Source organism: Neovison vison, chromosome 6 (assembly GCF_020171115.1).
Source record: "Neovison vison isolate M4711 chromosome 6, ASM_NN_V1, whole genome shotgun sequence".
NCBI classification, from domain to species: Eukaryota; Metazoa; Chordata; class Mammalia; order Carnivora; family Mustelidae; genus Neogale; species Neogale vison.
This window is the reverse complement of record NC_058096.1, coordinates 173,018,614-173,043,607: the sequence shown is the minus strand read 5'-3', so window position 1 is coordinate 173,043,607 and position 24,994 is coordinate 173,018,614. Positions and strand designations below refer to the sequence as shown.

The 24,994-nt window shown below is 49.1% G+C and overlaps 1 protein-coding gene across 1 annotated transcript in view; it reads right to left on the bottom strand.

Annotated features, from left to right (window-relative positions):
• Positions 1 to 4,181: 4,181 nt before the first annotated feature.
• LHFPL4 (LHFPL tetraspan subfamily member 4) overlaps positions 4,182 to 24,994 on the bottom strand; it is a 28,003-nt gene continuing 7,190 nt past the window's right edge. The window contains exons 2-3 of the mRNA XM_044255228.1: positions 8,780 to 9,016; positions 4,182 to 6,249 (exon numbers count right to left, since the gene is read on the bottom strand). Coding sequence (XP_044111163.1) covers positions 6,149 to 6,249; positions 8,780 to 9,016 — 338 coding nt within the window. The 3' untranslated portion in view covers positions 4,182 to 6,148. The remainder of the gene's footprint in view (positions 6,250 to 8,779; positions 9,017 to 24,994) is intronic.

Below are 24,994 nucleotides of genomic sequence, written 5' to 3'. Positions count from 1 at the left end.
ATCTGACCCACACTGAGTACAGTCGATCCCACAACCCTGAGATCATGACTTGAGCCAAAATCAAGAGTCAGGCACCTGACTGAGCTACCAAGGCACACCATTCTCTCTCACCTTTAAACTCTTACTGGCCATGATCTATACACATTCAGAACTCTTCCGTATAAAGACTCCACAGCCTCACATTCAGCAATGGCCCCCTTCCTTCCAAATCCAGTAGGCACATTTTTCAGTCCCTAATTCTGAACTAATTTCCTCTAGCTGACGTTTCCCTTGACCGCTAGATCCTTGATTTTCCTAACACCTTTTCATGGTTTTTCTCACAGCTCTGACTCTTCCAGTGTCCTCTCCTTTCGGACATCCATTCCCCTGACCTTTCTTTGTTGGTGTTTTCCAACATTTACTCCATTGTTCTCTGTTCTTCACACAATACAGTTACCCTGAGCAAACTCCTCTGTGCTTCACCTTTCATCCAGTACCTGCATCCTCATGTTTCTGGCCCAGATCTTTCTCTTAAGCTCCCAGATGCATCTAAGTCAACTGACTACGGGACGACTTCACCATTGTGTCCCACAAGCTATGCTTTTTTTCTTTTTCTATTTATTTATTTTTTTTTAAGTAATCTCTACTAAACCCAATATGAGCTCAAACTCACAACCCCAAGATCAAAAGTCCCACACTGAACCAACAGCCAGCTAGGCGCCCCCCACATGCTTCTTAAACTGAGCAAGTTTCAACTGAACTGATCTTGTTCCCCTGCTCTCCTGACAAATCGTTTTTGTCCCCCAAGCAAAAAATGTATCCCTCCTTCTTGGTGCCACTCTTTTACCCCACAGCCAATCAGCTACCAAGTGTCAGTTCTGCTTCCTAAATAGCAAATTTCTCACCTCTCTCAGACCCGCTGCCACCACTTTGTTTCATGCCAGACTAATGATTTCTCTTTCATTAAAATCGTCTTCCTCTGGGGAGCTTGGAGGGTATAAAAAGAGTAAATGAAACAAGATGGGATCGGGAGGGAGACAAACCTTAAGAGACTCTTAATCTCACAAAGCAAACTGAGGGTTGCTGGGGGGAGGGGGGAGAGAGAGGGGGTGGGGTTATGGACATTGGGGAAGGCATGTGCTATGGTGAGTGCTGTGAAGTGTATAAACCTGGCGATTCACAGACCTGTACCCCTGGGGCTAATAATACATTATATGTTAATTTTTTAAAAAATTTTTTAATTTAAAAAAAAAAATTATCTTCCTCTAACTCCGCTCCCTAACAGGGCAACCAGAGTGATCTTCCTGAAATGCGAATCTAATCATGCTGCTCTCCTGCTAAAATCACCCCCAGTCAGTCCTCCATTGTTCTGAACATCCAAATTTCTGTCCACAGCCTCTCTGAGCTCTTTAATCCTCTGGATCTGCCTGTCTCCAGACAAATCTCTGACCCTCCCTGCCTCCCACCTTATAGTTCAGCATTACTAAAAGGCTTTTAGTTCTCTTAGTTCTCTGCACTCTCAGTTGTTTCTTACCCTGCTCTTTCCCCAAGCTGCCCTCTCACTCATAAATGGCTTTCCTGACCTTTGCCTGCCTAACTCCTACTCACCCACAATGGAGACCGAGTAGAACGGTCTCCTGCTCTACCTACCCCCACCAAAAGTGATGTTAAGTTGTCCCTACACAGGGCACCCACATTACCCTCCGCCTGGCACATTTTACATTATTTTTACATCATTATCTCCCCACCCAGACTGACCCTTAGCAAGTGCAGAGTCTCTGTTTTTATTCTCTTAAGTGCTTAGCCTATACCAAGTGCTCAAAAGTGTTGAGTGAAGACTCAGTTCCTAAGTGCAGACATTATAATCAATCTGTCATATGGGACACTACAACGTGCCAGATGCTGTCAAGCAAGCCACATTCCCTCCTTTCTTACAATTTCCTGAGATCACTATCGTCAATTCCATTTACTAAATAGGGATTTAGAGAGAGGTGAAGGGACTTGTCCAGGCCACACAGGCAGAAAAGGGTGGAGCCTTGTTTGTTCTAGTCAGAGTCCTAAGTGCACAGTCAAGCCTGTTTAATAAGTCAGCAGAGACTGCCAACTGCCCGCTCCATTTATTCTCTCCCTTGAACCGCAGTTTTTTCTGGGATGACAGTCTGCCCCATTAAAAGATCATATTTTAGCTAGATGTGCAATGTGACTCAGTCCTATGGGATTTCCATTAGTCTCCATCAAATGAAATGTGGACCAAGTGACTAGAGCTCCAGCAGCCACGCTGGGCCAGGTGGTGTCCTTGAGCCTGGAAGCCAGGATTGAAAATGACAGCCCAGAAAGAGGACCCTGGGTTCCTAGTAATGGTGTGGGCCATATCAGCCATTGTCTGGCTACCTCCAGACTTACTATAAAAGGAAGATAAATTCTTGTTAAGCCACAGTGGTCACTCTGTTAATATGCTGCCAAACCTGGGCTTGCGGTAGAATCTCGACCCTCTCCATCCCCAGGGGCCAACTCAGAGAAGGAGCCAGCATGGGTGATATAAAGTGTTTCTTTATTTGAACGTCATTCCACCTGCACTGAAGCTCAAATCCAGCAGCAGCAGAAGGGGTCAGGACCAAAGTAAATGTTTTCAAACTGGACGATGAACAGCGAGGACACATTCAGACGGAACTTACTAATGGGGTGTAGACAACACCAAGCTATCCTAATGACACACAGCACAGGCCCCTGAGGTCTGCTGGTCAGAGCTCTGGGAAGGACTGTCCCCCTTGTTCCCTTCTCAGGAAACTCCAGGCCCACCCGAAGGCTAGCCCTGAGCCAGGCAGGGACCTGCGTAAGTTTCTCGTGCTGGGAAAGTCCCAGCTTCTCCAAAGAGAGGGTTCCCCTGTCTCAATCACACTGGACATTGGAGAAGCCTTATTCCCCTGTGCCCAAGCAAGAATCTCAAGGAGGCCAAGGAATTTCCTTCCCTACAGCCTCATCTAAAAGCTCTTGGCTTAACTAGTCCAGGCCTGAAAAGGATGAATCCTAACCGTGGTCCTCACCCCCTCAGGAAAACAATGTTTTCCTTACCAGGTACTGGTTCCCAAACAGTAAAGTTTTCACATCCTAGACACCCAGAAGGACGTGACCAACCAGCGCTCTCAACCACCTCTAGGCTGTAGCTGCTTTGGCCTCTCCTAAATGTCCCCAGACCAGAACAGAAACAACCTGCTCGTGCCAGACGCCTCCGATCCAGTCACAACTCGGAAGGACGAGTGCCTGCACAGGCCACTCAAAGGTCTGCTTCTTTCCTTTCCAGAACCAAGAGTCCCAGAGGCCATGCTGAGGTGGGAGCAAGTGATCACCGCATCCATCTCCTCCCCAGGGCAAAAGCCAAATTGCCTGCTTTGGCTAGGGCACCCCACAAACCTCCCCTAGTCCACAATGGCTACCTTGCCCCTAGAGAGCCATATGAGCCACAGGGTGGTGGCATTCCAGCCTCATGTGAAGCCCCTACCTGAACAAGCATCTGTTTCCCAGCTCTGCTCCGGCCTCCGCCAAACCCTCAGGGACAGGGCTCTGGTGCGCACCCCCACCTCTTTTCCTTCCCTGTGTTCCCCCTGCACTTCTACAAGCCTTCCCAGCCCTGCTTTTCGAACCCCACACTCCTGGGTGCTTACGTGGGCTGCCCCTTCCTTGGCAAAGGCAGCAACTGGCTGAGTGCATGGGGACAGGGAGGCGCTCGGGACCCCCCTCAAGGGGATTAACGTCACACTCCCCTCCCACTAACCTCCACTCCAGTGGCGCCCTGGCCCAAAAGGGGTGAGCAGCAGCCTGGGTTTCTGAGGGGAGGTTCTCCCGTTCCCCCAGAGCACAGGACTCTGGCGCCCCCCCCTCCCCCCCCCCCCCCGCCCCCGCAGCAGGGCACACACAGCAGCTGCTCCAATCCCTTGGCATCCTGCCTCCTTTATCCTCCTCTGCCCCATGCTGTGCCCCTGCACCCCAGTCAGCTGTCCACAGCTCACCCCTCCATTTGCCTCCTTCCCTGTCCCTATTCCTTCTTCTTTTTCCCAGCCACCTTCCCCCTCCACCCCAGGCTCCCTGCACATCTCTCCTTTCTCCGTTTCTCTGCCTCTCTCCACCCCTTCCCTCCCCTCTCTCATTCTCTCCCACCTCACTCTTCTCCCCCTTCCCAACCACTGCCTCCCTCCCACCCCCCAAGACCCACCCCCCACAGCCTCCCAACACTGGGCTTTGGTTTGGATCTTTGAGGAACTCACTTCTGCCCCCCACTGCCTCTCAGGAGGCTCCCCTGACCCTCCCACTCAGCATAGGCCCGTGGTGTACAGCCCCTTCCTGCAGGTAGAGCCCTGGGGGAAGAGAGGGGAGCACTGGGCCAAGGCCAGAGCACCAGGGGAAAGGTGTTTGCTCAAGAGGACTGAGTCAGGAAGGTGGAGCATCAGGACTTGGTGAGTTCCGGGTTTCGGGAATCCTACCAGGACCCAGCATCTGATTCCAGTTAGGGTCCAGATGGGGGTCTCATGCAGAGGATTTCTAGGGTCTATCTTCGAAACCCTCTCAGGTCCAAGTCCTATGGAAATGAACACAAGATTGGCAAATACATGGCACTCGCTGCTTTCCTCCCCTCCTTTGGCTGAGGCCCACAAAGGAAATGATGACAACAACCTTCCCCAGTGAACCCGCAGAGGCCTCCTGCTCTGGCTACACAGTGGACCAGTACTCCCCCCAGTACTGGAAGACAGAAGTAGGCACACTAGATGAAGCCAACCTGCCACCTGCACTGGGGGCTGAAAGGGGCTCTCCACACCCCAGCCACATAACTCAACCACCAGGTCTACCAGGCAATGAGGGAAGTTTGGAAACACCTGGAATCTCCCTCATTTGCTCCTGGCCAAGGGGGAAGGAGATGCCCCCACGGTGGGGGGGCGGTGGAGAGAAAGACTCCTCTTCTGCTCCCCAACACACACACACACACACACACACTCACACACACACACACACATGCTCACACACCACACACACACACACACACACACGCTCACACACACACTCATGCCTCAGCTCCAAGCACTGCCCATTGGGCTGTAGACCCTGGGCATATCGCAAGGCGAGAGGTGGGCAAGGAGGAAGAAGTGGAGGTGGGGATAGGGTTACAAGGCCTGGGGATGGGGACAGGGGGTACCCTGTTCAGAGGTGACCTGCAAGTTCAAGTTATGCAGAAAAAGTATCAAAGAGGCAAGACAGTCTCTGCCCTTGGCAGATGCCCAGGTTTGGGGCATGAGAAGGGGCAGAGGGGTGATGCATCCCCTAATTTCCCATTCTTGGGCCCCCCTCCCAAAACCCCAGCCCTGACAACAGGGCCAAGAAGTCTGTGCTGTACAAAACAGGCCAGGGTCAAGGGTCCAGTATTGGGTGAGACATCCCAGCAGGGAGAAGGCCAGGCCAGCCCGAGGCTGAGCCCCCTCCAGCCCCAGCTGCCATGGTCAGATGTCACCAAGACAGGACTCAAAGTGCCGCCTCCTACTGTTTCCAAAGCCTGTCTGTCCTCAGACTCCGGGCTGTTCAGGACCCCCATCAGCAACTGACAGGGAGGCCCTGTGTTTTCTCTCTTGGTGCAGCTCAGACTCCTTTGGGAGAGGTGAAAACAGGCTGGCTTGGGCAGCAGAGAGGCCCCGAGGAGGCAGGTGGTGCCTGGAGCTCTGTGATGATGTGATGGAACCATCATCAGGGGGAAGAAAACAGGAAAGAGTCCAGTCCACCCTGGGCCAGTATCCTGGGTAAGTTTCTGTAGGAGACAGGGACCAGAGGAGGCAAGGATGCAGCCAGGTGGGAGCCCTCCAGACGGACGGGGCCTGGGGAACCGGAACCGCAGGGCCACTTCCCCTGGAGACTCTGTGGGGGCCCCGGGCCGGCCTAGAGAGGAAGGGAGAAGCCCAAGGGCCCAGGGCTCTGGCTCCCTTAGGTCAGTTGAGGGAGGAGCAGAATCAGGCCCTCCCGCACGCTGCATCCCAGCCCCAACCTCTTCAAAGCCCGGAGCTACAGGCAGGTAGCAGGTGAGCAGTCAGTCCTGGATGGGGTCTTCCCTCGGAGCTTGAATGAAGGGATGAGAGGGCAGGCAACGGGACAAGCTGAGGACAGGTCAATTCCTGGGCTGTGATCCTGGCCCTCAGGGTCCCTGTGAGTGAGCGACGGGACAGGGGAGGACTCCCCATCCGGAGACATCACCCCCTGGCCGCAACACGGAGCTTACTGTAGAACCTACAAAATCTATGAGAGAGAAAGAATTGGAGAAAGTCAGAGACTACCCAGCATTGAGGCTCCCCTCAGCCACTCCTCAGGGCAGAGCTGGGCAGGGGAGTGAGCTGCACAGAGTCGGAAAACCAGCCAGGCCTCTGGTTAGCTGGATGGTCCTGAGCAGGCCATTCAACCCTTCTGAGACTTTATTTCCTCATCTGTACAGCGGCCGTAACAGCCTACTTCACAGGGTGATTCCCAAGAGTGAAAAAAACATAAAGAATTCCACCTAAGGACTTTTCACAATGTTTAGTGCATAGTAAATTCTGGAAATGAGAGCAATTTATTTGTGTTTTTACTTTTGTCCCAGAGGTCTGGCTCAGAACTGAAGTGTGAGGCTCACTCATCTTGAGTTCCCAATGAGGGACACACATACACACACACACACCCTGACACTGAGGTATGACAAACTGGAGCTCCTTCACATCACTTTAAACACCGAGCTGAGGGCACTTTGGGGAGGAAGGAGAGGAGGCTGGGTGGGCCCACCTCACACCAGCACATCCCCACACCTTTTCTTCAGAAAGACCACGTGGCTCTTAGTCATGCACTTCTGGAAGCTGCCACCAGAGGGCAGGCCCTGACCTCACACCAAGACTATGGGAAACCACCAGGTGTCAGGGTCTCCAAGGACAGGAGCCTCAGAGAAAGACAGGTTAGTTAGTAGCACAACAGCCCAGGAGGGCCCTGAGAAAGGAAACAGGCAGCCAGGAAGAGCCTGGCCTTTCAACTCTGGACCTGGGTTCAAATCCTGACCACTTCTTCATGACCTTGGACAAGCTACTGGACCTCTGAAGACCTCACCTTTCTCATTTGTAAAATGGTGGTCATGATGCTTGCCTGGTGGGGTCTTGAAGAGTGACAGCTTCTACTGAGTATTCACCAAGTGCCCCCTAATAGACATAATCTTTCCTCCTCATCGGACAGCCCTGTGAACTGGTACTATTTCCACCACCCTTATGTGAGGAAGCCGGAAAACTAAGGCTCAAGGAGGTGTAGTCCCCAGCCTGCTTTCAACTCAGAGGCCTTCAGTCCAAGGGTTCCACCACAAGACTAAACCACCTCCTGCCAGATGAGATTATAACCCTCACTGCCATTATTCCCATTTTATAGATGAGACTCCAAGAGAGGAATATAATTAATGGAAAGTGCTAAATATAGATCCAGCACATTCTAATAGCTTAAGGCAGTGTGTGACTGTGAAAACCACTACTCCTGTTTCTCATGGCAGGGCACACACACCCAGAGAGACGGGTGTCTGTCCACGGATGCCATGCCGTGCCTCCTGGTGCTCCGGGGACAGGGTGGGTCCCTGGCTCAGAAGACCAGCCCCCCTTTGGAGAGCGATCTGGCACCATCATTACAATTTTAAGTGCACAATTCCACTACTGGAAAAACACCAAGAAAACACTGTGTATAAGAAGGCACAGACAAAGATGTCCAGCGTAGCATTGTCAGTGATAGTAAAATCCTGGAAACCTCCCCTAAAAGTCCCTAAAAGGAAAATAGTTAAATAGTTACAGTTCCTCCATCTGACGTAATGCTAGGCACTGGATAAAAAGGGTTCTCCATAAAAGGATAAAGAAAGATCTTGAAGACATGCTCTAGGGTTGGGGACAAAAAGGGGTATTGCGAGGAATTCATTTGGGATGACACCTATCCTGCGTTATATGAGCATATAACACTACTGTATATTTTATAAAAGGACATATAATGTACACAGATGCATAGATAAACATCTGATAACTGGTTAGCCTGGAGTCTCCGGCCTCATGTGTAAATTTTTTCTTCATCAGATTTCAACGTTACTTGATATATACAAAGGTTGATATGCAGTACACTAGGTGTAAGGCATACTGTAGGGAGCACCTGTGTGGGCTCACCGTGCAAGACCACCACCATATTTTGTACATGCCTACACCCACCCCCATCTCAAGCTCCTGGCCTCCCCTCTTCTACCCCAACCACAAGTAAGCATCATCCTATCTTCTATATTTATTGTTTCTTTCCTTAAAAAAAAAATGCAGTACCACCATAAATATACTTATGATCAAACCATACATTAGTGTCTCTTGGTTTTTGACTGAACTCCATGAAAATATCACTCTGTTATCTTCTGGAAATTGATTTCCTCCACTCCTCTGTCTCAATACTATGTTTCCAGGATGTATCCATCCTGTTACCTATAACTACAGTGCATGCATTTTCAGTTATGCTCCATTCCAGGATGTGAGTATATCACCACTTACTATCCATCGTCCTGTCAATGGCCACTTAGGTTGTTTTTAGTGGCTGCTATTTGAAGCTGCTGCCACATCTCTCATGGGTTTCTACTCGGAGCTGGGTTTGCTGGGGCCCAAGCATGCAAGTGTTCGGATCTGAGGAATAAGGTCAAATTGCTTTCAGGGGGGTCGGCCTGTCTGCACCTGTTCCAGTTTTTGCTTCATCCGTAGGACTGGATGACCCCTGGCGGCCCCACTCCCGACCCAGCCCGCGCACTCGCCTTTGTTCTCCTGCTTGAGCTCCTCCTGCAGCAGATCTGTTTGCCGGTTGCCCAGCACGAAGGCGAGGAAGGAGAGGATGAGGGCGTTGAGGATGCCGATGATGGCCAGGATGTACGCCCAGCGCACCGAACAGTCCCCCAGGGAGTACTTCCCGGTCTTGGCCCCGCACATGTCCCGGATCGTCTCGGCGTCCCAGCCGTCGGGGAAGATCATGCAGCCCAGCACGAGGCACAGAGCTGAGTGGGTGCGAGGCCGGGCGCACCGCCATGGTCAGGGAAGAAGAGAGAAGGGGTTGAGTACTCCCAGAGCCAGAGGACCACCCCAGCCCCCGGCGACTGGCCCCCCCGCAGGCCGCGCCCTCCCACTCAGTCACTCAACCCAAGAGCCTGTTAAACCTTCCGTGGGTTCCAGAAACTATAGGGTCTGGGAAGGCCTCCTGCCTCGGGGAGCAGAAACTTTCCAGGACCCCATAATGACCCCCATCAAATCGACACCTCCAGGAAGCCTTCAAGGAAATACAAGGAAATAGCAATCCACGGTTACCTTCCTCTGCTCCCTTTAGCATCCCAACCATGCTTACTCCCTCCCATCCTCATGGTTCTTTATTTCTTTTTGTCATTCTTTTAACAAATATTTATTGAGCTCCATTTCCTTTTCTTCAGGACGCTGGACACACGTTCTTATTCACACAGTCGAGCACTGGCTCAAAGAACAGACTGAGGAAAGTTCTTTCCCTTACTCGATATACACCATGTGAATGCCCCTATTTATGCTGGAAATCCCAATACTGCCTCACGGGGTAGTGCTGAAGACTGAGGGAAGTAAGGCGTGTAAGACATTCAGCCCAGTGCCTGGCATCTCCTCACTGAGGCCCCCCTGGATGCCAGGCACTAGACTAGGGAGAGACGGGGCGCATTACTTGGACTTCAGCTTCACAGAGCTTGTAGTTAGTGGGGGAAAGGTCCATTAGAGCAAAGAGGCTCAAATCCTGACCCGGCTCTTTTCTAGATGTGTGACCTCCAGCCAGTTCGTTGCCCTTTGACACTCAGTCTTCTCATCTGTAAAATGGGGATAATGATGGTATTCAAGTGTAAAGGTTATAAGAGGCAACAAATGTAAACACTTGACATAATAAATTCCAAATAAATGTTAAATGTTATTATCATCATAACTAGTCATAATGATACCTTTAATAGTCACACAAATAAGGAACTAATTTGGGAGGGCGGAGCTTAGTTTCAGATGGTGAGGGCAAGGAGAAGGGGTGAGGCCAAGAGCAGCCTTCTATTGAAATAGCCCCCACCTTGTTCCCTCCTGGATATTCACTTCCTCTATCTTGAGTGACCCACCTCAGCCAACCCTGACCCACGTGGTATGGGTAGGCTCTTCCCAATGCCCAACCTCATAGGTGGGACCCAAGCCTGAGCCAATCAGCATACGGCCCACCCAGCAAATCAGGACTGGCGGAGTTCAGTGAGCCGCAAGGACAGTGACCTTCACTTCTGCCTTGCAATGAGCAGCCAGCCCCGTGACTTGGGAGTTACCCTCGATGCTGCCCTCTTGGTGCCTGCCAGTCCCACCAGCAAGGAGGTTACTGTGTCTGAAACGGGAAGGTTCCATACCAGGCCCGTGGGGTGCTTAACCAGAGTTTCAGATGACAGTGATGACAAAGGGGGTGTTGGCCAGTTCTGCCCACTGTCTGTAAGGCCCACCTAGTCCCAGGGTGGGGAGGCGGCCCTCGGCTTTGTCAGTCTCTCCCTCACCTACCGTTCATACCGTTCAAGGAAGTGCTCCCTAGGCCTCAGACTCCCATCTGACAGTGCGCAAGGTTTGCCCTCCTGTGACAGGACAGTGTCCCCCACATCCCTAGATTGTACTCCTCATCCTGATGCAGGGCTCTCCCACGACACTGTGATCTCTCTCTCTCTCTCTCACACACACACACACACATACTTAGGGCTTCCTCGCTTCCCCAGTGCTTGCCTCTGCCAAGATGATTCCCCGCTAGAGCACAGCGAGTCGCTTATGGGCTGGGGAGAGCTCCTGACAAAGGGGACGGCCAATTCAGGAAGCCCTAGGGTGGGAATGAGCTTGGGGAGCTCAAGAATCCGACAAGTCTGAAGATGCACTTTTAGATACCCAAATGGAGAGGGAAGCTCGAGGTGGGGGTGCGGGGGAATCAGTGCCGGAGACATAAATTTGGGAGCTGTGGGCAGGTAAACTCCCTGGGGCTGGCGTTAGGGAAACTGACGAGAACGGACTGAGCCCTGCGGCGCTCCGTAGGAGGAGCCTCTGGAGAGGGTCGACCCGCGCATCTCCCCGTTTTTGTTTTTTGGGTTTTTTTTTTTTTTTTTTTTGCAGGACCCTCCAGGCCCCAGTCGGAGACGCGAGGAGGGTCAAACGCCCGGGGAGGGGGGAGGCGGAGAGAAGGAGCGCCTGGGTGTCCGAGGGCTCTAGCCCAGGTCGCGCGCTCCCGCCTCCCCAGCGAGAGTCTGGGGGGCGGAAAAGAGCCTGAGAAAGGGCCAAACCCAGCCAGACTCTCCGCCTCCCCTCCCCTCCCCTCCCCGCGTGCCGCGTTTCCTCTCGTTCCCGGAGCATCCCCGTTTCCATGGAGACTGCGCCCGCATCCCCAGCTCGCAGCAGCGCGGCCAGGCTCCCGAGGGCGGGCCTCTCCGCTCCGCAGCCCCCGCTCGGCGCTCACGGAGTTTCCTTCCCGTGGCCCTGCGCCCGCGCGTTCTCGCTGGCACTCTCGCGCTCACCGCTCACGTGCCTCTCCCCCGTCGCGTGCCTCCCCGTTCCTTCCTCCGGTCCACCCTTTTTATCTTTCTCGTTCTTCATCTGTCTCTTTACGGCCCTACTCTCTCGCGGGCTTGTCTCGATTGCGCTTGGGGGTCGCCCTCGAGCCTCCTCCCCTTGTCTAGTTAGATCTCTCCGCATTTAACATTCGTTCAACATCCCTTCTCTTCTCTCTTCCTTTTCTCGCTTCTCTTCCTTCTCTGGATCTAGCCCCTTCGCCCTCTCCTCTCCCCGGCTCTCCCTTCCTACACTGCACGTGTAAATCCTGAGTGCGTTATGTGCGGGGCGCCGTGCAGGTGCTGGGGAAACTGGAGGCGTGGTCCCCAGGAGAAGAGACGTGTGGGGAGGAATAAAATCAAGTCGACACACAAACAGAATAGTTATGCATGTCAGGAGTGCTAGCCAGGAAGCAGACTAGGGGTTGAGACCCAGAAGAAGCGCGTGCTGGGAGAGGGTGGGGGTGGGGCCTCTCCATCTCTAACTCACTCTGCCTCCTCTGCTCTGCAGCCCAGTACTGGGTGGCTATGTGGCTCCAGAGGCCACTGGGGGAATGGGAAACACCCAGGAGTCAAGCAAATGGAAAAAAAGCCTATCAGATGGTTTCCCTGGACCTGGAGGAAGAGAGGAAGCAATTACTACAGAGACAGCAGAGGACAAGGAAGTGACCTTGCTGAGGTTCAAGCATCAGAAGATGCTTGACTGCAGGCAAGGTGGGTTTCAGCAACCCCAGGCCCTGCATGAGGAACCTGAGGTTTAGATCTTTGGAGTCTGAGTTCAAGTCTCTCTTGAAGACCCAGGTGCAGGGTGCCATGTGAAGGAGGGCTCCTCAATGGAAGCAATTTTGACACTTGGCCTTAGAATTCTTCACAATGAGGACTGTCCTATGCCTGGCGGGAGGTTCAGTATCGTGCCTCGCCTCTTCCTGCCAGATGCCCATGACACCACCACCCTCAGTCATCATGAAGAACGTCTCCAGACATTGCCAAACGTTCTCTGGGGGGCGGAAGTGTCTCTGGTTGAGAACCACTGGTTTAGGGGAAGGGGCCCTTGGGTGGGGCATCTCTATCCATCACCCTACAGTCCACTGACTGAAAGGGTTGTGACAAAATTAATAATATGAATATTCATGCTGTGGTAATAACATTCACAAACAGCATGACATTCTTAAGTACATGCCAGGGTACAGAGCTCCTGACATCATGATCTGGTTTAATGCTCTAACGAATCTGTACCGCAAAAAAAGTCATCATCCTCATTTTACAGATGAGAAAACGGGCTCCGAAGAACCAGCTTTCAAATCCCATGTCACAGAGCTAGTCAGTGGTGGGATCTGTATTTAAACCCAGACAGGTCTTTACTTAACATTTTTCTTTTAATAGACTCACTTTTTAACTTAGAGGCATTTACTTAAAAAGTAAGCTTTATATCACTATCATAGAAAAGGAAACCAGGATCATTTGCCACAAATAGAAGGAAACTATAAATATAATGAAACCAAAACAATGTTCTTAGATTCTAGCTGGATACTTTTGCCTGCCAAATGCTCTGAGCTCTCTCTCTCTCTGTTTAAGAGACTTAATAGTGTGAGAGGTGTTAAAGATATACTAGCACCAAACTGAGCCTTTCTCCCTGGAGCCATGAGACACTGGCCACCGTGCACGGCCTCGATGGGAAGCGGAACTCCCATTCTTCCCCGTGCAGCTTTAGGCCAAGTCAGCTTACCTTTCTGGGCCTCAGTTTCTTCATCTGTAAGATGGGGGTCATGATATCCTACTCATTTCATAGTGCTTTTGTGAGAATCAATTAGCAGGTGAGAAGAGGAACCTAAATTATAACTGGTGAAGTGGGGACGGGTTATGGCAGCTCTTGAGAAAAAGAATTCTTAGACAAAAGAGATGAGCCTTTTTCCAGGAGGGTGATCTCTACATACAAGGGGATGTTATTTATCCAGCCTTAAAAAGGAAAGGAATTCTGACACATGCTACAACGTGGAGGAAACCTGACACACTATGTTCAGTGAAATGTGCCAGTCACAGAAAGACAAAGACTGTAGGATCCCACTTACATGAGGTCCCTAGAGCAGTCAAATTCACGGAGACAGAAAGTAGGATGGGGCTGCCAGGGCCTGGGAAGGAGTATGGGGGGGTTACTGTTTAAAGGGGACAGAGTTCTGGAAGATGAGGAGATAGATGTGCTACACAACACTGTGCACTTGAGAAATGGCTAAAATGGCACATTTTATGTTATGTGGACTTTGCCATGAGAGAAGGAGAGGGAAAAAGAAAATCAGCAAGGGGAATACAGAAAATGGCATGATCTATCTGCCTCGTGACATGTATGTAAAAGATTGGGGGGAAATGGAAATTAAATTTATAAGAGTGGTGGCTTCTGGGCAGGGATGGGGTAGGACTTTAGCCTTTAAATGTTTCAGCTTTTCAGAGTGAACGTCTTCATATACTCCTCATGGAATTTAAAAACATTTTTCAAAGAATACACAAAGGGGTGCCTGGGTGGCTCAGTGGGTTGACCCCTCTGCCTTCGGCTCAGGTCATGATCCCGGGGTCTTGGGATTGAGCCCCGCATAGCATCCAGCCCTCTGCTCAGCAGGGAGCCTGCTTCCCTTCCTCTCTCTCTGCCTGCCTCTCTGCCTACTTGCGATCTCTGTCAAATAAATAAATAAATCTTAAAAAAAAAAAAAAGAACACACATAGAAGCTTACATATCTGTAAACACTTCTAGAAGTATAGGGAAGCAGTTTAATGATGGATACCTCTGAGGTGTGGACTGGGAGGTGGGTAGGAAGGGAGGAGGGAGGGGACACTTTGTATTCTATGCCATCCTGTGCTATTGAATGTGTCTAATATCTGCATATATTACTTCTGTAACAAAAACTGCTTTATTATGTCCAATCCTTTTTCATCTATCTTAGGCCATGAAATCCTCTTGAGCTTTTCTTAAAAATTAAGAAACTAAAAGGAAGAGCGATACTTGAATTTGGGAATGAAACTTGAGTGAGACCAGAAGTAGTGAAGAATTAAGAAGAGCATGTGTATGATACACTCAGGTGTTTATTTTCTTCAAAGCTTGTGCCATAAATGTACTCTCGTATAAAGCTTTTTTAGTTTTGTTTTAAATAGGCTCCATGCTGGGCATGAAGCCCAACTTGGGGCTTGAACTTGTGACCCCAAGATCATGACCTGAAATGAAATCAAGAATTAGATGATTAACCCACTGAGCCACCCAGGGCCCCCTATAGAAAGGTTTTTAATGATGCATTTTATGCTCAGTTCTTTTAATAGTATTTCACTGTAACACTATTACACCATCCTCAAGGGACATCTGCTAAGCTGGGCACTCCAAGAGGGAGGCCTCTGTTTTGGCTCAGTTGCCCCCTCCATGCATGATACACCACAGTGGCTACCCTTTTCTGGGGGCCAGACTGCGTGTCCTCAGGGCTTTCTGTCCCTGGGCAGACTCCACAGAGGTTTGCCATAGAATGAATTGTGTTCCCATGAAATTCACATGTTGAAGCCCTATATTTGGGTGTGGGCCCTTTGGAAGGTAATTAGGGTTTGGGGACGTCTTGAGGGTAGGGCCTCATGATGGGATTAGTGCCCTTATAAGGGGAGACAGCAGGGACCCTGCTCCCCGCACCCCTACCAGGTCAGGACACAGCCAGAGGGCACCTCTTTGAGGCTGGGTGAGGACGCTCAGAGAGCAGAACCTTGCCTGAGGAGGAACAAATTTGCTGCATCTTAGAGCCACACAGCTGAGAAAAAGTGTGATCCCTTTATGTACAGTTCAAAGACAGGCAAAACTCACCTACAGGACGGAAAATCAGACAGGTGATTACCTTTGTGGGTAGTGACTGGAAGGGGACATGAGGTTCCTGATCTGGATGCTATTTCCACAGACAGGTTCGCTTTGTGGAAATTCTCTGAGCCACAGAGGGGACATTTTCTGTCCTTTTCTCTAAATGTGTTATACTGCAATAAAACCTGACTTTATAGGGCGCCTGGGTGGCTCAGTGGGTTAAGCCGCTGCCTTCGGCTCAGGTCATGATCTCAGGGTCCTGGGATCGAGGCCCGCATCGGGCTCTCTGCTCAGCAGGGAGCCTGCTTCCTCCTCTCTCTCTGCCTGCCTCTCTGCCTGCTTGTGATCTCTCTCTGTCAAATAAATAAATAAAACCTTTAAAACAAAACAAAACAAAACAAAAAAAAACCTGACTTTATAAAAGGCTGTATACCACTGTGGGTAAGGAGTAAATCTCAGAGGGGCACCTGGGTGGCTCAGTGGGGTAAGCCTCTGCTTTCGGCTCAGGTCATGATCTCAGGGTCCTGGGATCGAGCCCCACATCGGGCTCTCTGCTCAGCAGGGAGCCTGCTTCCCTCTCTCTCTGCCTGCCTCTCTGCCTGCTTGTGATCTCTCTCTGTCAAATAAATAAATAAAATCTTTAATAAAAAAAAAAGAAGTAAACCGCAGAATAACAGAATAACCAAGAAATCACTGGTTAGAGCACATCCAGTGATAGCATGCTGAGCAGTCGTGGAAGGGAGGAAGGAAGCCCTTTTACATGCTGCTGTGGGACGGCGCGTGGATGTGCTAAGAGAAGTGCAAGGTCCCGGGCAACAGATGCAAAATGATGCTAGCATTTGGGGTGGGGGGATGTGAGTGCGTGTGGGGGTTGGTGAGGGGGACTGTTTTCTTGCATGGACACAAACTATTTCTGGAAGGGCATACAAGACCCTGATAACCCTGGTTACTTTTCAGGAGGGGGACAGAGTGGCAAGAGGACAGGAGGGGAGGAGACACTGAAGTGACAACTTGCTGCACATTTTGGATTCAGAACCACGTGAAGAGTTACCTATGAAAGCCGTGAGGTAGGTGGGAGTTGTCTGCTAACAGGTGACTATTACTAGAGATTCTCACTCACTTGGAATGAAAATAATTAAAGCAACAAAGAATGTCAATGCACAGGCCACATATAACTCTCGGAAATAATGGCTTAATCACAAAAACATAAAAATGAAAACCCCTTTTGACTGACCTTGCCAATTTCCGGGGATTTATCTGAAGAAAATGCTCACAGATATGCTCTCAGATCAAGCTACAAGGATGTCTGTCACATTATTACTTATAAGAGAAAGAAGAGGGGCACCTGGGTGGCACAGTCAGTTAAGCATCTGACTCTCAGATCTCAGGGGGGATCACCCCATAGCCACCCCCCACCCCAGTGCTCAGCACGGAGTTTGCTTGGGACTCTCTCTCTCCCTCTCCTTCCGTCCCTCCACACTGCATGCCCTTTCTCTCTCTAAAATAAATAAAAATAAATCTTTAAAAAAGAGAGGGGTGGGACGCCTGGGTGGCTCAGTGGGTTAAAGCCTCTGTCTTCAGCTCAGGTCATGATCTCAGGGTCCTGGGATCAAGCACCGCATTGGGCTCTCTGCTCGGCGGGAAGCCTGCTTCCTCCTCTCTCTCTGCCTGCCTCTCTGCCTACTTGTAATCTCTGTCCATCAAATAAATAAATAAAATCTTTAAAGAAAAAAAGAGGGGGGTACTTGGGTGGCTCAGTCAGTTAAAAGTCTGCCTTCCACTCAGGTCATGATCCCGTGAGCTCCACATCAGGCTCCCTGCTCAGCAGGGAGTCTGCTTCTCCCTCTGCTTCTACTGCTCCCTGCTTGTGCTCTTGCTTTCTCGCTCACTCTCTCAAATAAATAAATAAAATCTTCCTTAAAAATAAAAATTTTTAAAAGAGAGAGAGAAAGGAGGAGAGGGAAAAATAATAAAGGAAGAATGGAAAGAAAGAAAGAAACAATTTAATATCCAGCAATATGGGAATACAGTTCTTTCCTGTCACAGAATGTCACTCAGCTATGAAACTTGGAATATGAATCTCCTCAGGTAGCCATTGAGGAAGATTTAATGATACAGAAAATACTTATGCTATGTTAGGTTTCCAGAGGCTGTAAAAATTAACATGCAATATAATTTCACTTCAGGGAGAAAACACTTATAGTTAGAGCAAACAGTCAAACAGCATTTACCATGCTGGGCACTATGGGACTTTATGTACTTCAGTTTATGTCATCCACACAATAATCTGCATTATTATTTTCTTTTTACAGATGAGGACACTGAGGCACAGAGAAGTTATCCAAGTTATCCAAAGTCACACAGCTGGTAAGCTGCAAAACCGGCTGGCAAGTTTGAACCCAGTGAGCCTGTCTCCAGAATCTGCTGGTAACTAGTACTCTCTACCGTTCGGACTGTGGGCCAGGCAGTTAAGAATGACTGATTCTGGGGCGCCTGGGTGGCTCAGTGGGTTAAAGCCTCTGCCTTTGGCTCAGGTCATGATCCCAGCGTCCTGGGATCGAGCCCCGCATCGGGCTCTCTGCTCAGCAGGGAGTCTGCTTCCTCCTCTCTCTCTGCTGGCCTCTCTCTGCCTACTTGTGATCTGTCTGTCAAGTAAATAAATAAAATCTTTAAAAAAAAAAAAAAAAGAATGACTGATTCTGGGAGTGTGAGATTATGGATATAATTTTGCTCATCTATAGTCCCCAGTTTTTCTTCAAAGAACAATGATAACTTTACAAAGCAGTAAAGGTCTTAGAAAAGGGGGGGGCACACAGAGCAGCAACGCAGCACAGAACTCATGGCCAGCTGCTTGTGTCCCTTGTGAGTCCCTCCCTGGGGTTAAGGAAAGGATCAGGCTGCGTGTGGGGCTGAGGGGAGCCCAGTGAAGAATCTGTCCACACTGGAACCCCCGCTTTCCAAGGCGCTGCTTCCCCAGCACCCCTGGCCCTAGGGGGCTGTAGGGAAAACCTCTGACAGGCTGAGCCCTGCTAAGGGAAGGAGGGTGTCTACAGGCCCCTCACTACCAAGGCTGAGTGCTGGCTCTGCTTCCCTAGGGCAGGCCCTGCTCTTCTGAGGGAGACAGGGCCTCTCCTAACAGGCACCTCCAACTCACTGAAGATCCAGGCCCAACCTTAATGCCTGTATCAACCCGGGATGCTGGGGATCGGAACGCCTGTGCTTGGGCTCACCATCCCCCATCCAGCACCCAGAGGCTAGGAGGCACCCTGACTCCCCCTTCCCCTCAACCCCACATCTAATCCATTCCCAAGGTCGACCAACTTGACCTCCAAAAATATCCAGGATCCGACCTCTCCTCTCCAGTTCCACTGCACCCATGTGTCCAAGCTGCCATGATCTCCCTCCTGGAGGACCAGAGTGGCCTCCTAACTCCTTCTCAACTCCCACAATTACCCCATCATCAGCCGTTCTCTGCTCAACATCCACAGTGAACTTTCAGAAATGGACGGTGCCACGCCCCTGCTCCGTGCCCTCCAAAAGCTCGGGCACTCAGAACAAAGCGCTGCCACAGGCTGCCCACCTTTCCCTCCAGCCATGAGGCCTCCACTCCCTACACTCTGGCCCACACTGGCTTCCTTTCTGTCCCTTAAGACCTGTCAAATTCAGCCCCACCTGGAGGCCTTTGTATGGACTGTTCCCTCCTCCCCGGAAGCTCTTCCAATGTAATCCAGTCCCCAGTTCCTGGTTCCTGATCTTGAGGACACTACAGTTTAGGAGGGGGACTATTCAGAAAACAGATAATTGTGGGTGGGGGAATGGGTGAAATCCGTGAAGGGGATTAAGGGGACACTTATCGCAGTGAGCACTGAGTCATGTACGGAACTGTCACATCATTATACTGCACACACGAAACTAGTAGAACGCCGTACATCAACTATACTGGAATTAAAATAAAATATACCCCCAAAAAAGAAGACAAATAATTATATCTGGTGTCACAGATTACCATCACTTTGTGCGGTTATCATTTGGGAACCGTATTCAGTATTTACTTCCCCAGCCCCAGGCCCAGGCCCAGCCTACAGCTGAGCCCATAGCCTCTTAATAACCTTTGAATCACCCCATCCAAGCATCCCCATTGTCCTAGCTCCCCCTAGCCCCATCTCCTCTCTGGTCTGGTCAGAAGTCTCCTGCTGCTCTCCCCATAGCCTGTCTGGTCCCCCCAGCTCAGACCAGGCCCTCCCAGATGGCTCTGTCCCTCTGGGTCCCCCTCTGTTTCCTCCAGGCACGTGTCCTTTCTCAAGGCCATCCTTCTCCGTTTCTCAGTTGCTAATCTGAGCAGCTGCTCTGGCTCCTTTTCTGGAAAAGGCCGGTGTTTCTAGACTCTCCCCTTCTCCCAGCACATACTCTCCACGGGGCAATTTCACCGACTCTTAGACTCATTCGATGGTGCCTCACATCTCTGTCTCCAGCGGAGACCGCTGCCCTGGGCTCTCAGCCTGAATACCAGTTGCTTGTCAGACCTTTCCTCTTGCACACCAGAGGGTCTGCCAACTCAGCATTTCCCAAACTGACCCGATCTACCTCCTGCATGTTTGGGAATATCAGTCCAGGGACCCAGTCATCCGGGGAGGAAACCTGGAGCCATCTGTAACACCTGCCTTGTCCTCCCTGCCGGATAGCCGCTGGTCTCCCATACAGGTCTCCCGCCTTCCTCCTCCTCCTCTCTCCCTGCTGCCTTGGCACCTCTCACAAGGACCACAGGCTCCTTGCCTCCCATCAGGCCTCCATCTAGTCCACCCCTGCAGCAGCCACCTCAGTCATCTTACTCTGGGCCAATCCAACGTCTGGGCCTGGTGACTCCCATGCCTGAAAGCGGATGCCCATAGAGCACCTGGTGGCTCAGTCAGTTAAGCATCTGGCTCTTGGTTTTGGCTCAGGTTGTGATCTCTGGATCATGAGATCGAGCCCAGCATTGGGCTCTGTGCTAGGTGTGGAGTCTGCTTGAGATTCTCTCTCCTTCTGCCTTTGCCCCTCCCTCTTGTTCTCTCTCTCTCTCTCTAACAAAATAAATAAATAAATAAATCCTTTTTAAAAAATAAAGAATAAAAGCAAATGCCCATCACATATGGATAAGACCCGAACTCCAAGACCCAACTTTGAAAGCTCTCCATAGCCAGTCCTACCTGCCTCTTCAGGCTTATCTTCTCAGTCCTCCCACTCTTCCATCTGTCCTCCCTTATTGTAGCACAGACAATGGAATGTGGGAGCCAGAGTGGTTTTTGATCCAAGTCACACACCAGCTAATAATAAGTGCTAACAGTTCTTGAGGGTCTCCTTTGTGCCAGGTCTGTACAATATCCACAATCAATGTTTCAACAGCCCCCGAGGTAGTTACTATTATTATCCCTATTTTACAGATGAGAAAACTGAGACTCAGAAATTGTGTAACCTTCTTAAAGACACTTAGCTGGTAATGCCACACTTAGCATTCGAATTCAGGTTGTCTGACCACTGAATATGCTGCCTCCAAAGGAGTGGAGGGTAGAGCTAGGACTTATTAGATGTCATCATTCACCCATTCAACAGACACTTAATAAGCACCGACTATATGCCAGGCACAGACTCCTGGTCCAGGGTTCTCATTATACCATTAAACTTCTCTGGGATTAAAGTAAGGTTGATAATGATGAATAACATAACATGGGGATGAGAAGAAAAAGACACAAATGAGAGGTTTCAGAACGAGAATACTTTAGTCCTTGTTCTCTTGACCCCTCCAACTCCTCCAAATCCCCCTCTCCACTGAGAGCCAGATGTGATATATACCTCCCCACCCAGCTCAAAACACTTCAAGGCTGTTCTAGATACTACACTAAACCCAGGACAGAACTGACAATTTGAGATATTGATGAGAATATGTTGAGAAAAAACAAGTTTCACCATGGGGAAAACATCCATAGACAAAGTCAAAAGATCAACTGGGAACAATATTTGTAACTCATATCACAGACAAGGAGTTAACTTTCTTAATATACAAAAAGATCCCTTTTTTTAAAGATTCCATTTTTAAACAATCTCAGTACCCAATATGAGGCTCAAACTTAAAACCCCAAGATCAAGAGTCATGCACTCTACTGACTGAGCCAACCAGGTGCCCCACAAAAAGTTCTCACATATCCAAGAGGGAAAATGCCATTAACTTGATAGAAATATATATATATGGGCTGACAGTTTATATAAGTGATATATATGTAGGGACACCTGGGTGGCTTAGTCAGTTAAACAGCTGGCTTTGGCTCAGGTTATAATCCCAGGGTCCTGGGATCAAGTTCCACATCGGGCTCCCTGCTCAGCCAGGATCCTGCTTCTCCCCTGCTTGTGCACTCACTCTCTCTCTCTACTCTCTGACAAATAATAAATAAAATATTTTTTAAAAAGGATACATATAAAAGGTGATCGACTTCACTCATAATTAGAGAAGGGCAAATTACTACTCTAAGAGTATTTTTTTATGCATCAGGTTGGCAAAAATAAAATATCTGATAACATACTCCGTTGACAAGGAAGTGGGGTTACAGGTACTTCTATACATTGCTGCTGGGAGGGTAACTCTGTACAGTTCCTACAGAGGGGACTAGGGCAGGATCTGTCAAAATTGTACATATACAGACCATTTAATCCAGTAATTCTGCTCTAGGTCTTTATTTTGTCCTTATACACACATATGTGTCAAATTATTTATATACAACATTATCCACTGAAATATTTTATAGCAAAATATTGTAAACAACTTAAGTATTTTTTTAAATTTTTTTTCAAGATTTTATTTATTTATTTGACAGACAGAGATCACGAGTAGGCAGAGAGGCAGGCAGAGAGAGAGGAGGAGGTAGGCTCCCTGCTGAGCAGAGAGCCCAATGCAGGGCTCGATCCCAGGACCCCGAGATCATGACCTGAACCAAAGGCACAGGCTTTAACCCACTGAGCCACCCAGGCGCCCCTGTAAACAACTTAAGTATTGATAAGATAAATGATGACAAATCTATACAAAAGTATATTTTGCAGCTCTTGAGAAAAAATAGCTCTTTATACACTAAAGTGGAACAATCCTAAACAACAGAGTATGGTGGGGTGATGGTATGTGATATCTTGATTGGGACATAAAAGGCAGTGTCATGGCCAAAACAATCTTCAAAAAAGAACACAGTTGGAAGACTCATACTTCCTGATTTGAAAACTCACTACAAAACAGCAGTCATCAGGATATTCTGGTACTTGCGTAAGGACAGACATAGATCAGTGGAATAGAACAGAGTCCAGAAGTAAACCCATGCATCTATGGTTAACTGAGTTTTTTTTTTTTTTTAAAGATTTTATTTATTTGTCAGAGAGAGAGCGAGCGAGAGCGAGCACAGGCAGAGTCAGAGGGAGAAGCAGGCTCCCTGCGGAGCAAGGAGCCCGATGTGGGACTCGATCCCAGGATGCTGGAATCATGACCTGAGCTGAAGGCAGCCGCTCAACCAACTGAGCCACCCAGGCGTCCCTGGTTAACTGAGTTTTGACAAGGATGCCAAGACTATTCAATGGAAAGAGAATCATCTTTTCAATAAATGGTGCTGGGACAACAGGGGAGCTACATGCAACCATACCCTACACACAAAAATTAACTCAAATGATCAGACACCTAAATGTAAGAGGTAAAACTATAAACTCCTTGGTAAAAACAGAAGTACATTTTTTGCATCCGTTGGGGTGCCTGGGTGTCTCAGTTAGTTAAGCACCACACCCCCCCTTTCAGGTCCCTGCTCAGCAGGGTGTCGGCTTCTCCCTCTCCCATTACCCCTCCCCCGGCTCCAGCTCTCATGCTTTCTCTCTCTCAAATAGATAAAATCTTTAAAAAAAATTTTTTTTGTGCCCTTGGATTTGTAAAAGATTCTTAGATATGCCACCAAAAGCACAAGCAACACAAGGAAAAAAGAGATAAACCAGATTTTGTACAAATTAAAAACTTTTGTATTTCAAAAAAAACTATCAAGAGAGACAAAAAACAGCCACAGAATGGAAGAAAATATTTGCAAATCATATATCTGATAAGGGACTTGTATCAAAAATATACAAAGAACTCTTACACTCAATAATAAAAAGAAAAATAACCCAGTTTAAAAAATGGGCAAAAGGGGCGCCTGGGTGGCTCAGTGGGTTAAGCCGCTGCCTTCGGCTCAGGTCATGATCTCAGGGTCCTGGGATCGAGTCCCACATTGGGTTCTCTGCTCAGCAGGGGGCCTGCTTCCCTTCCTCTCTCTCTGCCTGCCTCTCTGCCTACTTGTGATCTCTCTCTGTCAAATAAATAAATAAAATCTTTTAAAAAAATAAAAAAAATAAAAAATGGGCAAAGGATCTAAATAGATTTTTCTCCAAAGAAGATATACAAATGGCCAATAAGCACATGAAAAGACTCTCAACACCGTGAATCATTTGGGAAATACAAATCAAAACCAAAATGAGACACCAGTCCACAGCCGGTAGGATGGTTATAATTTAAAAACATCCGGGGGACGCCTGGGTGGCTCAGTTGGTTAAGCAGCTGCCTTCGGCTCAGGTCATGATCCCAGTGTCCTGGGATCGAGTCCCGCATCGGGCTCCTTGCTCGGCAGGGAGCCTCCTTCTCCCTCTGCCTCTGCCTGCCATTCTGTCTGCCTGTGCTCGCTCTCTTTCCCTCTCTCTCTCTGATAAATAAAATATTAAAAAAAATAAAAAATAAAAACATCCGGTAACAACATGCTGATGAGGTATGAAGAAATAGGAACCCTCATACACTGCTCCTGGGAATGTACAATACTGCTGCCACTTTGGAAAACAACCTGGAAGTTTCTCAAAACGTCAAATATAGAGTTGCCATTTGAGCCACCAATTCCACTCTTAAGTATCTACCCAAGAGAAATGACCACGTGCATCCATGCAGAAAGTTGTACATCAGTGTTCACAGCGGCACTATTTATAACGGCCAAAAAGCTGAAACAACCCAAAAGTCCATCAACCCATGAATGAATCAACAAAATGTGGTCTATCTATATATTTCAACACTGGAATAAAGTGCTGGCAGGTGCTATGACATGAATGAACCTTGGAAACATCCTGTGAAATAAAAGAAGCTGCAACGACTGCATGCTGAAGGATTTCATTTGTTTGGATTTTGGGTTTATTTTTTTAAGATTTTATTTTTTTTGTAAGATTTTATTTATTTATTTGTCAGAGAGAGTGAACACAGACAGACAGAGTGGCAGGCAGAGGCAGAGGGAGAAGCAGGCTCCCCGCTGAGCAAGGAGCCCAATGCGGGACTCAGTCCCAGGACGATGGGATCATGACCTAAGCAGAAGGCAGCCCCTTAACCAACTGAGCCACCCAGGCGTCCCTAAGATTTTATTTTTAAGGGGCTCCTGGGTGGCTCAGTCGGTTAAGCTTCTGCCTTCGGCTCAGGTCATGATCTCAAGGTCCTGGGATCGAGACCCATATTGGGCTCCCTGCTCAGCGGGGAGTTTGCTTCTCCCCGTCCCTCTGTGAACTCTGTCATTCTCACCCTCTCTCAAGTAAGTAAATAAATA